We start from the raw sequence: 15,410 nt of genomic DNA, 5'->3' as shown, positions 1-15,410 counted from the left end.
AGAAGTCTGTGGTCTACCGTGCCATTCCAGTTTTCATAAAAGAAAATGAGGGAAAAGAAAAGAATAAAAAAATAAGAATAACTTGCATATCTAAAGGGCCATTTGTGGGGTGGTTGAATTCATTTATTAAGTGCTTCTATCACAAACACAACTTGTGCACGCTCAAGATCTGCTGTCTTTATGGAAATGTGCTCTGGAAAAACTGCTTCATAAGACACGAAGGCAAGAGGAAAAGCGTCGGGTTCCTTCCGGATACATGGGGTTCTATTTCTTTCACATTGAGTATGGGAATTTGATGAAATACACAGACAAAAAACATTTTTGGTTGTGCTTGAATCTGCAGCGGAAACAATCAAAAACACAAAAACACTTTAGTCACAGTTCAGGATAAAATGTGCTTAACGCTCCATCACGCCATGATTGAAAAACACTGGTGTTGTGCTCGAACAGGATGATCGGAGTCCGACACGGAGGAACGACATCAAATGATGAAATTGTGCACGTTGATTGGCATCTCTGGATGACGGCGGTCTAACGCTGAAGCTCACACGTCCTTGAGGCCCTTCTGGATTCCCCACAGAGTGTCGGCGCTCTTCTTCAGTTGGGCCACTTCGGCCTCCGTCAGGGTGACATTGATGACGCTGCTCACGCCGCCGTTGTTCAGAACGCACGGCAGGGACAGGAAGACCTCCTCCCCGATGCCATGCATGCCCTTTGGTAAAAAGACACGCATGCTTACAGTTAAGGAAATACATAAAGTGGTGTTTCAGATCATCATACAAATGTCAATATTAGTCAATGACAATACAAAATGCAGTCAGGCCACTCCAAAGTCTCCATTTTGTTTTTCTTCAGCCACTCACAGGTGGACTTGCTGATGTTTTGGATCATTGTCCTGCTGTAGAACCCAAGTTGGTCTCATCTTGACGACCGGACATTCTCCTTCCATTCCAGCAAGTCTTCCAGGTCCCGAAGCATCAAAACCAGCCTCAGACCATTACACTACCGCCACCGTATTTTACTGTTGCTATGATGTTCTTTTATTGAAATGTGGCGGTACTTTTACACCAGATGTAATGGGACACACACCTTCCAAAAAGCTCGACTTTTGTCTCGAGTATTTTCCCGAAGGTCATCAAGATGTTTTCTGGTAAAAAAAAAAATTTTTAGATGATGCTTTTGTGACCTCTTGGATTAGTTGTTGGTGCGCTCTTGGGATAATTTTTGTCAACTGGCCACCCTTGAGAAGGTTCACCACTGTTCCATGATTTTGTAATTTGTGGATAATGACTCTCACCGTGGATTGCTAGAGTCCTAAAGCTTTAGAAATTGCTGTATAACTTTTTCCAGACTGATATATCTCAGTTAAGTTATGTTTTTAACGGGGGGCCAATCACTTTTTCACACAGGATCATGGAGGTTTGGATTTTTTTTTCTCCCTTAATAATAAATAATTTCACTTAAAAACTGCATTTTGTGTTAAGTTGACTAAATTTGTTTCATGATCTGAAACATTTAAAGGAGCAAACACCTTTTCACGCCGCTATGTTTGAGCAAACAAATCCGGAATCAATCTAATCCCGACTCATGATGTGGAGAAAAGACACCGCACCACAGCGGGCAAGACCAAAGAGCTGTCCAAGGGAGAATCCAAATAATAACAGCCTTTAGTCTATACGCCATCATGTGATGTATGATGTGGTGTATGAGGGAATAGCGTCATTTTCAGTTTCTTCTGGATGTATCTGACCTTGACCATGGTGGAAACAGGGTGGACACGGCTCATGTTCTTGACGATGCTCTCGGTCAGGTCGGCCACGCTCAAGCCGATGGCCCAGTTGGTGTAACCCTTCAGCTTTATCACCTCGTAGGCACTTAAAAGCAAATGAAAAAACATGTATACGTGAATACACTGTAACACTTGTGAGCATACACCAATGACCTTGTGCTGAATGCGGCGTGTTATTATACACTGACATTTATGTAAACACGTGGCTCGCGGGCCAAATGTGGCCCGCAGGACACTAGTTTGAGGCCCCCGCCTTGATATGAAAGTTTAATGTTAGTTTGATATGGATGCTGTATGGTATCATGTACCCAGAAAACATTATTACGTTTGATTCATGTTCATGTTAAAGGTTAAATAACTGTTAATAGTTATCCTCCCTATCCGTGTGGAAGTGGTAGGTTTTTGGCTATTTAAGTTTAAAGGAAATAACTCGAAGGCTACCGTTTAGGTCGCTAGCTCTCTAGTTTGCGAGTTAGCATGTGTCTCGAGACCCTGCAGTTGCGCAATATGTTGTAAATAAAAAGAGTATAAATGTGACTATAGTCGTGTTTTGTCATGTCTACAGGGCTCTAATAATGCTTTGTTCATTTTAATATGAAAAAAATCATTTGTCTACCCACCAACTATATGTGCTTTCTTAAGTTTTTATTATTTGCTGTTTTATTATTATTATTATATTTCTTTATTACTGATTGATTGATTTTCTTTATTCTTGATTTGTTTATTTATTTTTCCATCTTATTTTGTGCAGAAAAAAAAAGATATTTGAGAACAGTGGAATGTTTTATCAGAGCTTTTCTTGTAGAAAATCGGAACCAAAGCACTGAAAAAGTTTGTATATTAATAAATCCTTGCCCAGACCCTAGCTCCAGTGGCCCCCAGGTAAATTGAGTTTGAGACCCCTGATTTAGATCTTCTACATGCACGTACAAAATCATTTTCTAGCGAGCTTCTCCAGGCCAGACTTGAAGCGGTTAAAGAAAAAGCATGCACGTACGTATGTGTTATGTGTAGCACAGTGTGCTCATAATTACATAAGTGAGTGTTGGATGCTCTTAATACGCATTACTGCACACAGATTGCATTAAGCTGACCACAGCTGCAAGTAGCAAACCCACGGGGCCGTTTGTACTAAAACTGTTGTCATCGCTTGGCCTCGGATAACAGAAACACTCCCGACCTTCCCGCTGAACATAATCCGTTCGCGAATTGATTGGTGATTATTTAGCGCCTGGGTTATTGTCTCCAATGTGACATGAGTACAAACACTCAATAATTACATGAACGGTGATTGAAAAATCAAACAATGACAAATTCGCTCTTAATGCACAATATAATCACCAAATGTATTTATTTGTTCATATATGTAACTCACACAGACCAATGAGGAACTTCATGCTCTGGCTAGATGTCTACGTGCTCTGCGCTGTGAGGCATTCAGGCGCATTTGGAATTGTGACGTTTGGGCACAGGGAGTCATATATCGCGAATCAGCGTGAAACGAAAACAGCAACGTAACTACTGTCTAGTTACACAGCATTACACTTCTTGTTCAGTGCAAAATAAGCTTCAGAATTAAAGCATGAAGTATGAATCTGAATTCTACCACAGCATCAAACATTTTTTTTTAGATTGTTAGCCATCGGTGCGGCACGGCGATCGAGTGGTTAGCGCGCAGACCTCACAGCTAGGAGACCAGGGTTCAATTCCACCCTTGGCCATGTCTGTGTGGAGTTTGCATGTTCTCTCCGTGCATTCCAAAAACATGCACATTGTCCATAGGTATGAATGTGAGTGTGAATGGTTGTTTGCCTATATGTGCCCTGGGATTGGCTGGCCACCAGTCCGGGGGTGTACCCTGGCCCCAAGAGCTGGGATAGGCTCCAGCACCCCCCTTGTAAGGAAAAGCGGTATAAAATGAATGAATGTTAGGAAAACAAAATTAGGAACAACCATATGTTGAAAAAATCCTTTCTTATTCCTCATTCTTGTTATGGTTCTGGGTAAATATATTCAGAACTCCGCTGCCCGCCTCCTCACCTCCACCCGCTCCCGTGAACACCTCCACTGGCTTCCCGTCTCATCACCTACAAAGCCCTCCACGATCTGACCCCCCCCATATCTCACAGACCTCCTCCATCCACATAATCCCCCGCGTCCCCTTCGCTCCTCAGACTCCAACCTCCTGGCACTCCCCTGTAAGACCAAGCTCCGAACCTGGGGAGACAGAGCCTTCTCCATCGCTGCCCCCACTCTCTGGAACTCTTTGCCCCACTCACTCCGTGCTTGCCCTGACCTTCCCACCTTCAAAAAACAACTCAAAACCCACCTCTTTAAATCTGTTTTTAATGTCTAACCTTCTATATCTGACTGCTGTGCCCCGCCCCGCTTTTTTAACTGTGTACTAACCAATGAATGGTGTGTCTTTTATTCTGTTTACTTGCTCTATTCAACTTCATTCTTTTGTAAAGTGTCTTTGAGTATCTTGAAAAGCGCTATACAAATAAAATGTATTATTATTATTATTATTATTATTATTATTATTATTAAAGTACCAAGTAACTATGCATACATTCCATTACTTATACATTCCATTACACATGGTTGTGGTTATGTTTGTCAGCTAGCCAGTCCGAGGTTCAGCATGGTGCTTTAAGGCTATTTAGTCTAATGCCACATGCCTTATGATGACTAATCAAAGGTCAAATATCATACACGGTTGTATGTATGTACAGTTATGCACCACTTTCCTTTGCAAAAAGTAGTTGAATTTGCATAAGAAGTAAGATGGCAGGAATTCTCCACAGCATGTAGAGGGGCCGCGTGAGGGCCAACTAATCCTAGTCAAGCCAATGGTAATCTGGAATGCTGCTCGGTAAGTAGAGTCCAGAAGATGACATTTTATTGGAAACATTCATTCATTCATTCATTCATTTTCTACCGCTTTTTCCTCACCAGGGTTGCGGGGGTGCTGGAGCCTATCCCAGCTGTCTTTGGGCGAGAGGCAGGGTACACCCTGGACTGGTGGCCAGCCAATCCCAGGGCACATATAGACAAACAACCATTCACACTCACATTCATACCTATGGACAATTTGGAGTGGCTAATTAACCTAGCATGTTTTTTTGGAATGTGGGAGGAAACCGGAGTACCCGGAGAAAACCCACGCATGCACGGGGAGAACATGCAAACTCCACACAGAGATGACCGAGGGTGGAATTGAACCCTGGTCTCCTAGCTGTGAGGTCTGCGCGCTAACCCCTAGACCACCGTGCCGCCTAGATGACATTTTATTGGAAAAAAAATGTTTTTGTTATTGTTTATTTTGTATTTGTTCCACCTACTGGTTTCTTAACTACATCTTTGGTATTGGATGAGTGTAAATATTATACTGTATTTTATACTGCAAACTCCACACAGAGATGGGGAGGGTGGAATTGAACCCTGGTCTCCTAGCTGTGAGGTCTGTGCGCTAACCACTCGCCCGCCGTGCCTGCATACATGTCATTATTATTAAATTGATCTTCTATTTCTGGCCAAATTCACAGCTAAATGTGCAAGCAACGGCTAGTTTTGGTTTTGTTTATGTTGACAACCGCTTAAGTCAGCCGGTCCGAAGGGCGTCGACTTAAACGTGTTTTACCGTTTGAATTAGCATTCCAGCCATACACAGCATACCTGTCAACCACAGCCTTATGTGTGGCATTCCACTGTTCTTTATCAGCATCAGTGCCGATCTCAGCGTTCAGTTTTTGCAAGTTGACCCCGGCGACATTGGCGCCGCTCCACACAGGCACTGAAACGGAAGAGTGCTGTATTAGCACTCATTTGACACGTTTCAGCATTCCAGCACAACAAAAGGTCCGCAGACACCCACCGCTGGTGTCCCCGTGCTCGCCCAGGACCCATCCGTTGAAGGAAGTGGCGTGGATGCCGAGGCGCTCGGCCATCATGAAGCGAAAGCGGGCCGAGTCCAGGTTGGTGCCGCTGCCGATGACGCGGTGCTTGGGCAGGCCGCTCAGCTTCCACGTCACGTACGTCAGTATGTCCACTGTGAAGGGTTTACAACACCAACGTGTGACACATGACCGCTTGCCCCGCCCACTCCAAATGCTCCAAATTGTTCCGAATTTCCACATTTTCCCAAATCTCTGTTCCAACATCTAAATGTGGTATTTACCAGGGTTGGAGACAACGATGAGAGTACACTGCGGGCTGTACTTAATGATCTGAGGGATGATGGACTTGAACACGTTGACGTTTCTCTGGACCAGGTTGAGGCGGCTCTCGCCCTCCTGCTGACGGACTCCGGCTGTTACCACCACCAAGCGAGAGTTGGCCGTCACCGCGTAGTCTGGAGTACAAGACTTGTGTTGACATGTGAAGTACTAGTACTAGGGAAGGTGCTGATGTGCTGCTGGAGCCCTGACCTTTGTCTGCAACAATCTTGGAGGTCTTAAGGAAAAGGCTGCCGTGCTGCAAGTCCATCACCTCTCCCTTCAGACGATCCTCCATCACATCCACCAGCGCCAGTTCATCACAAAGATCCTTACAAAAGAACACCGAACCACTCAATTCTCCCCGTCGGAGGCTCAGTGTCCAATATGGCTGCCGATGTGACGTATAAGATGCCGAGGAGGCGGACTTACCCGCAGGAGGATGCTGATTGCACAGGCCATACCCACTTGGCCCACCCCCACCACTGTCACTTTGTTCCTGGGGGGCTCAGTGGAGGTACCAGGCAGAGGGCTGATCAACTTCTGTAGGACCGACGACATTATGGAACTGGAGGAGAAAAACGTGATATTAACATCACGCAGTAGCAGTGATGGAGCTTTAAGAGCCGACTCTTTGATGTTTGCTAAACATTGCAACGCATCACAACACATCGCAACTCAACTTCTGTATGATTGACGATGTCATGGAACTGGAGGGGAAAAGTGATATTTACATTATGTTGTAGTGATGATGCAGCTCTTATAGCCGGCTCTTTGCTGTGCCATTGCAACGCATCGCATTGCAACTCATTGCAACCCATCGCATTGCAACTCATTGCAACGCATCGCATTGCAACGCATCGCATTGCAACGCATCGCATTGCAACGCATCGCATTGCAACGCATCGCATTGCAACGCATCGCATTGCAACGCATCGCATTGCAACGCATTGCAACGCATCGCATTGCAACGCATCGCATTGCAACGCATCGCATTGCAAAGCATCGCAACTCATTGCATTGCATCGCAACGCATCGCAACGCATCGCAACGCATCGCATCGCAACGCATCGCATCGCAACGCATCGCAACGCATCGCAACGCATCGCAACGCATCGCAACGCATCGTATTGCAACGCATCGTATTGCAACGCATCGTATTGCAACGCATCGTATTGCAACGCATCGTATTGCAACACATGGCAACGCATCGCATGGCAACGCATGGCAACGCATGGCAACGCATGGCAACGCATGGCAACGCATGGCAACGCATCGCAACACATCGCAACGCATCGCAACGCATCGCAACGCATGCATTGCATCGCAACGCAACACAATGAATTGCAACTCAACAAATCAGAACCCAACGCAACGCAACCCAACGCAACGCAACACAATGAATTGCAACTCAACAAATCAGAACCCAGCGCATCACAACTCAACAAATCGGAACTCAACGCATCGCAACACAACGTAACGCAATGCATCACAGCCCAAAGCGTTGCAACACAAAGAAGTGCAACGCAAAGCATCGCATGGCGTTCACATCAGAATGCAATGTGATGGAACGCAACGCAATGCAGAGCCTCACAGCGCATCGTAACACATCACAAAGCAACAAATTGCAACTCAACATATCGCCACGCCAAGCATTGCAACACAAACAATCACAACGCAGCGCAGAGAATTGCTTTTGCATCACAATGCAACGCAACACATCGCAATGCAAAGCATCGCAGTGCATCACAACGCAACGAATTGCAAGTCAAGAAATCATAACTCAACGCATCGCAACGCAATGCATCACAACGCAATGAATCACAACGCATAGCAACAAAACACATGGCAACACAATGTGACATGACGCTGTACAACATACGACATCGTAACGCAAAGCAGCACATCATTCCTATAAGTTGTGTTTGACATTCACGGATATCCCAAATTCCGAGCAATAAAGCATAATAAAGAAAAGCAGGGCAAAGATGAGTTTGATCAAACAAGACAAAACGGTAATGACATCAAGCCGAACAATGAGCTCCTCTAGCAGCTCCTCTATAGTAGCTCCTCTAGTAGCTCCTCTCGTAGCTCCTCTATAGTAGCTCCTCTATAGTAGCTCCTCTAGTAGCTCCTCTATAGTAGCTCCTCTATAGCAGCTCCTCTAGTAGCTCCTCTTGGAGACTCTTCAAGATTTAGCTGAGCACTTTACATGCAGAAACAGCTGCAGGCTTGATGAAGTGCATTTTCCCATTGCCATTATTTCCAATGAAGAATAAAAAACTGAGATGTGGGCTGCAAATGACCCCCCCCCCCCCCCCCCCCCCCGGGAGTTTATTTTAGCCTAAACTCCAAATCTTTTGGACTTCAGAAATTCAACTGTAGGCCAAAATAACTCCATTTTTCATTGACTAGAACAGGTCCAGACATATTATTATTATCAAGGTCAAATGCATGAAGTGGTCACAAAATGGGGACACTGTTTTTTTTTGTTTTTTTTTTTACAAATCTCCAGAGGCCTGCCTCTAAATCCAGTTCAACACACTTTAGCTGTACTACTTTTTAAATCAGCCAGCTAGGACACTGAGGCTGTAATATTTATCATATATTTGTATCAAATCTATATCTTAACAGGTGTTATAAGAGGAGGCGGTTTGGGTGCTGAATGCAATGCAGCCTCATGGTCCAAACAATGGCAGCAATAGCAAAATGACACATTTTCATCTGCAAAAAAAACCAGCCACATATTTTGATATGTTATTATATGTGCAGTTTAGACGGGTTTAAAAAAATACCCCTTTGGACGCTTATGTAATCGTGGCTGCCATCTTTATTACATTATACGGATGCTGGCACATATTTCCCCCATACTCATGTTGAATTGTGATTGGTATGGATGTTTGTTTTGAAACATAATGAGGTGCAAAGTGTCAAGTTAAATAAATGAGCCACATTGCATCGGTAAATCCTGCAGTGGTGCGGTGGAAGTATGAAATGGGTGCAAATTAGCAGAGCAATTCAACTCAAGCATGCAAAAATGAAAATAATAATATAATAATATGAACAGGCTTACGTGTTCGGGTGGCTTTTATCCGTTATATCGGGTCCTGGTGGGAGGCAGGTGGCGAGTCAGCGAGGAGGCTGCTGGGGAACTGGAGAGAGACAGGAGGAGGAGGAGGAGGAGGAGGATGAAGATCATACGTGACAGATCGGGGTTTTGTGCGTGTGCGTGTGCGTGTGACTTACAAACATACAATGCAGAAAATATCCCGAATTAAAGGATATTGTAGGAATACTACAGTACAATTCACGCGTGGTTCGCGTCCGTCTGTGTGTCCGTCCACTAAGATAAGTCCAGTAATGCAAGTTTTCCAGCGCCCCCTAGCGACCACAGTACCACAGTATGGCCACTCTTTCATTCTCAACTGATGGATTGCGGACTAAAAAGTGAATCGCGGATGTGGATGGTAGCAAGCGTGGGTGGATATATACGTACTTTGCACAATTTACTGTATTTTGATCAAACCGTTGTATGTAATATTGTTATGTTACTGTTATGTTGGGCTGTTATATTGTATGACAAAGTTGAAAAAAAGTCATCCATTTCCGAGAACGACTTCATTATCATTTGTTTACTTGAGGATGAAAGGAAGGACACTTTCCTCTTGCTTCAGGCAAGCTTTTATTTTTAACGTAGCGGCAAAACAAAGCAGTTTAGCATTTAGATTAGCATGGCTAGTCCTTCTCACTTACCCCGCTCCCGCCATATTCCCAAGACGAAGGTCCTCATTTCATGGCTGTCTCAGGCAATGCCTGTAACATAAAATTACGACTTCTTTTCTCGGAAATCTCGAATATTTTTTTTTCTCATAATACAACAATTTTTTGTCGTAAATTTACTCTATTTTTCTTATTTCTGGAAATCTTAGATCATTTTCATAATTAGTAGAAATAGGCATTACCTGAGACAGATATGACAGGGGACTTAGGTGACATTTGGCCAGTTGTAAAATTACGACTTGTTTTTCAAGTTGTACATTTATGAGAATCAATAAATTAAGTAGAAAAAAGGTAGTACAGTTATGAATTTTTTTTTTTTTACAAGAACAAGGTTCGGAAATTTACAAGAAAATAAATTGTCAATTATTTTTGCAGTACATTTATAAAAAAAGTGTAGATTTACAAAAAAAAAGTTCATAAATTTATAAGATTTTTTTCCAATCAATTTATTACTTGAGTCTCATGAATTTAAAACTCGTTTTTTTCCTCATAAATGTATGACTTGATTATTGTAATATTATGTTTTTTTTCTTGTAAATTTAAAACATGATTTTTTGTAATATCAGAACTTTTTTCTCATAAATTTACTAAATTTATTCTCTCAAAATTTAAAAATAAAAATCAAACTCAAAATCTCGCTAAATTCAATTAAATTTACAAGAACAAGTTTCGGAAATTTACGAGAAAATAAATTGTCAATTATTTTTGCAGTACATTTATGAAAAAAGTGAATAAATTTATAAGATTTAAGAAAAAAGTTGATAAATTTATAAGATTTTTTTCCAATCAATTTATTACTTGAGTCTCATGAATTTAAAACTTGTTTTTTTCCTCATAAATTTATGACTTGATTTTTGTAATATTACAGTTTTTTTCTTGTAAATTTAAGACATGATTTTTTGTAATATGACAACTTTTTTCTCATAAATTTACTCAATTTATTCTCAAAATCTACAATTATTTCAACACCCCGTCGTAACAGGCATTGCTTGAGCGAGGGTATTTATATGACCTTTGGTCATGGGTAATTGTGGGTGATTGGTTGTCATATTATGATGACTATTGTCAGTTTTCTGTGTCTTCTTTATGGCTCTAATGTAGTACTAGTAAAATGCTGTTTGCTTCATGATGCAACCACAGATCATTGGAATATTGGAATGGGCCTGCATTAGCTGCGATGAATAAGATGTCCCTAAATGCTCAGCTTAGCATAGCAGCAACGACAGCAACGGTAGCAACGGCAGCAACGGCAGCCCCCAGTGTGCATCGCAGCAAAAAAAGAAAAAGCCTGCAGCCAACGGGGTGTCATACATGCATGAGAACACGCTGTACCCGACAACCCCTGCTGATGCTGCGCACGTGATGCCATGATGGCGGTGGTGATACCGGCTGGTACCCAATGGAATGTGCTGTTTCTTCCCGCATCCAATAGCACGGCAGAGGGGGCCCGTCCCTTACAGCATCAATGGGCTGCGTCAGGAGCTTTTGTTCGCGTGTTTGAGGACCGTTACATTTGAACCATGAAGGGAGAGGGGAGGATTAGACCAGTTAGGGGCGGGGGGGGGGGGGGGGGGGGGCTATGGTTACATAACATAACAAAAGCCCCCCATCAAAGAATGAACCTCACGGATATGTCAGAATCAACAATATTGGCCAGTATGTGCTGGCTGACTTCAATTAAAATGCTAATTTTATGCTAGTCTTCTATGGTGCTTTTCCTCATAGGGTTTCTAACTTTGGGCGAGAGGTGGGGTACACCCTGGATCCAATACCAAGTAAATACGGGGCCAGGATACCAATACTGAAACAATAAACACTAGAGATGTCCAATAATTATCTGTACCAATAATTAGTATAATAGTCGCATTTATTGAGATTCTTTATTTTTTTACTTCATTGTTCAATTTGATGCTTAAAAAGCTTAATTTTGGGGAAGAATACATAAAGTAAGGTGAAATATGCATTTTTTGAGGAGTAATAGGTAGGGATGTTTGATAATTATCGGTACTGATCATTGATATCGGTTGATATCGACATCGGATTTTGTTCCCCGATCATAAAAAACAATATTTACAAAATTCTGTATACAACACATACTGTATGTGTTCATTCCACCACAGGAGATATGTCATGTTACACTTATCGGTATCAGTATCGGCTGATATCGGTATTGGAAATTGAGAGATGGACAATATCGGTTTTCAGCAAAAAAGCAAAAAAAATACAATAATAATAATATCATATATTATTATGTATATATTTTACATACATATTAATATTATATACTGTATATATATCATACAAATTTTATTGCAGATTACGGTATTTTTTACTTGACTTGATTTTTGTAATATTACGTTTTTTCTTGTAAATTTAAGACATGATTTTTTGTAATATTACAACTTTTTTTTCTCATAAATGTACTCAATTTATTCTCAAAATCTACGTTACAGGCAAAATGTGTAAAATTACGACTTTTTTTTCGCAAATGTAGAACTTTTTTTCTGATAAATGTATGACTTTATGCTTGTGAAATTACGACTTTATTGTCAAAATCTTAGATTTTGTTTTTCAAAGTAGCCAGGATACCAATACTGTATAATAATATCATATATTATTATGTATATATATTACATACATATTAATAATATATACTGTATAAATATCATACTAATTTTATTGCAGATTCCGGTATTTTTTACTTGACATTTTTCAAGATCATTGAATGATTTTTGTTGCCTTTAAAAAAAACACTGGACATCATTTTTAGGCCACCCAGTCCGGCCCCCATGGTCATGTGACCAAGCACATCATCACTGAGCTCTGACTGGCACGAGACTGGAAGGTCAATGAATGGACGGATGAACGCGTCGGCACACAGACGAGGTTTTCACCGCCCTGATTCTTGCTGACTCTTTGCTTTGTCTCACATGCACGCCAACAGGATATGGACGGTTGGAGGGTCGTAGCACCGAGGCTGCTAGTGGAGACAAGTCCACACCTCCACAATACGACATCGTCTGTCAATGTTTACATAATAACATGGAAAATTAATACTTAAAGGAAATACTCACCAGTGACCATTTAGACCCGCTTCGCCAGCTTCTCATACCTCATTTATTGCGCTTCATTGGATTCCTTCAAAGTAGAATTAAAAATCAATAAATGGAATATTTCCATGGAAACAACCCAATAATCACTTTTACACTCCTGTTATTCTTTGTTTACATTGCATTGCACAGACTATGACATTTCAACTTAAAAAAGTGTTTCAAACTGAGTGAGGGAGAAAGTCAAAGTAGCCAAAAATTTACCACTTCCACACGGAATGAGAGGAGATTTGTTTTTTTTTTTCTCGTTCAGTTTCAGCCATGTCATGTCGGCTCTGCTCTGCTGGTTCAGTATCCAGTTTTCATGCAGTGTGAACGGGAATGGCGTTACATGATTGTGTTGTTTATGTTGTGGTATACTTGTTTACATATTTGATATTTGATGTGTCACAAAAGCAAAAAAAAAAACAATGTTATGCTTCAAATGCATATTTGCATTTAACATTTACTTTTTTTGTTTTAGTCGGGAACTGATATTTTCCTGAAACTTACCTATTTTCTACGGTTGATTACTAAAGAACAGAAAAAGGTAGAAAGAAACTTTTTTTTTCTGATGAGAGACGGGAGTCTAGTCTTATTTTTTGGTAGGGTCCATGTTTGTATGGTCAGTCCAAAAATGGCTGGGTTGATGAATTATTTATTTTTGAACGCAAATCCTTGTTTCCATTTTCTAAAACTGTTGTGAATACTTTATTGTAGTACTTTCTGGGAAACTAAACAGGAGGGCAAAAAGGAAGAAAGGGCAACGGGAGTTTCCCCGGGAAAACAGGAGTATTGACGGGTATGTCACACTTATCCAGTCGAATGGATATCTATATAGGAAGCATCAAAATGGCCGCTTTACTCTTCCTTTAATCCAAATGGCTCCGGGTTTATAAGATGTTCCGCTGAATGTCCTGAAAATGTTATCTGCCGTTATCCTGTATGTATGTAGTTTTGTCACAAAAGGAACGCGATAACAGAATACATGGAAATCACTTTGGATGTTTGAGGACACGGCGGTAACATGACGATCCCGCGTATAAATGAGCTCCATTTCCTGTGACCCATCCTCGCTACCTTCTCCAATAAGTAGGCCCCGGCGAGATGCATCCATCGTTCCGGCAACCGTGTCGGCCGCATACAAACAGCCTACTTTATGAGCAACCAAATGGATTGTAATGACAGAAGGGCGTGTTGCGATGACCCGGGCAAGGCATGCTACCATTAGATGATGCATCTTTCCATGTGTCATACTTTTTGGTTCATAAACTGGAAAAAAAACTGCCTTGGCCACTTCCTGTCTTAATAGAACACAAAACGAGACTTCATCTGCAGATTGTACTGATTAATTCAGTGTTCTCCAAACATAGATTTGAGGCTGTTGCTTGGCAAGACAAAGTTTCAGCTCTCTTTAAAGACATTTTATGGGATTAAATCCCAAAAATGGCGGCACGGTGGTCTAGGGGTTAGCGCACAGACCTCACAGCTAGGAGACCAGGGTTCAATTCCACCCTCGGGCATCTCTGTGTGGAGTTTGCATGTTCTCCCCGTGCATGCGTGGGTTTTCTCCGGGTACTCCGGTTTCCTCCCACATTCCAAAAACATGCTAGGTTAATTGGCGACTCCAAATTGTCCATAGGTATGAATGTGAGTGTGAATGGTTGTTTGTCTATATGTGCCCTGTGATTGGCTGGCGACCAGTCTAGGGTGTACCCCGCCTTACGCCCGAAGACAGCTGGGATAGGCTCCAGCACCCCCCGCGACCCTCGTGAGGAAAAAGCGGTAGAAAATGAATGAATGAATGAATCCCAAAAATGCTCAATTTTGGTCTCACCCCACCCCACCACATCACATCCCGACGAGTCTCCTATCATTGATTGTTATTGCAACATAGGCTGGTAATTAGAAAATACAAGCTAATTGGCTCCAACCAACTTCTATTGAAAGTGTAGAGCATCCACTAATGGTACAATATCATATAGTCCACTGCTTTAATATTTTATGCAGCAATTTTTCATTTAAATCTATGACAAGCCAAGTGAAGTCACCCACCAGGGAAATTCTCTCAAAATATTCCCCGGTTAGATTTTTGTATATATTATTTTTCACCTATAATACATTCAGTACATGTACTTTACTTTCTACGGCAGTATTTAATCATTTAAGTATATGTTTTTCCTGACTGACAAGTCTGTGTATTCAGCGTCTATTCGGTTCAAGGGTATATCTGTTCTGTAAATGTATTTTACTTTTTTATCACGCCATTTAATCATAAAAGTGTCAAGACTGACAACAGTCTGTGTCTGTTCACTTCAATGTATAGCTGTTGTGTAAATTTACTTTACTTTGTATCACACTAGTTAATCATTTAAGTATACTTTTTCACCGACTCGTAGTCTGTGTATGCAGTCTGTGTAATCAGTCAAATTCTATCACAATATATAAGTATATATGTTTTTCCTGACAACATTGTGTAATGCCGTGACTGTCACTTCAAGGGAACATAACTGTGTATTCAGGAATGCAGTACTA

At 41.6% G+C, this 15,410-nt stretch overlaps 1 protein-coding gene across 2 annotated transcripts; it reads right to left on the bottom strand.

Annotated features, from left to right (window-relative positions):
• Positions 1-101: 101 nt before the first annotated feature.
• ldhba (lactate dehydrogenase Ba) lies at positions 102-9,778 on the bottom strand. Of its 2 annotated transcripts, none has more exons than XM_058065972.1 (9): positions 9,760-9,778; positions 9,080-9,158; positions 6,439-6,574; positions 6,220-6,337; positions 5,970-6,143; positions 5,667-5,840; positions 5,468-5,585; positions 1,751-1,874; positions 102-712 (listed from the first exon to the last, which is right to left on the bottom strand). In XM_058065972.1, exons 3-9 carry the CDS (start codon positions 6,565-6,567, stop codon positions 545-547), a joined length of 1,005 nt encoding a protein of 334 aa, XP_057921955.1. In that variant the 5' UTR covers positions 6,568-6,574; positions 9,080-9,158; positions 9,760-9,778; the 3' UTR covers positions 102-544. The 2 variants fall into 2 exon arrangements, with proteins under 2 accessions (XP_057921955.1, XP_057921954.1); XM_058065971.1 differs by lacking the exon at positions 9,760-9,778 and adding an exon at positions 9,253-9,407.
• Between the last annotated feature and the right edge of the window lie 5,632 nt (positions 9,779-15,410).

Source organism: Doryrhamphus excisus, chromosome 3, assembly GCF_030265055.1.
Source record: "Doryrhamphus excisus isolate RoL2022-K1 chromosome 3, RoL_Dexc_1.0, whole genome shotgun sequence".
In the NCBI taxonomy this organism is placed as follows: Eukaryota; Metazoa; Chordata; class Actinopteri; order Syngnathiformes; family Syngnathidae; genus Doryrhamphus; species Doryrhamphus excisus.
Note: the sequence above shows the minus strand (reverse complement) of the source record. Positions and strands in the feature narration are given on the sequence as shown.

Bases quoted from the DNA above. Each gene is read 5' to 3' on its own strand.
- ldhba (XM_058065972.1), bottom strand. From the start codon at position 6,567: ATGTCGTCGGTCCTACAGAAGTTGATCAGCCCTCTGCCTGGTACCTCC. The intron at 5,841-5,969 runs GTAAATACCACA...AACCCTTCACAG, and splicing joins CATCGTTGTCTCCAACCCTG to TGGACATACTGACGTACGTG. The intron at 5,586-5,666 runs GTGGGTGTCTGC...CTTCCGTTTCAG, and splicing joins CGAGCACGGGGACACCAGCG to TGCCTGTGTGGAGCGGCGCC.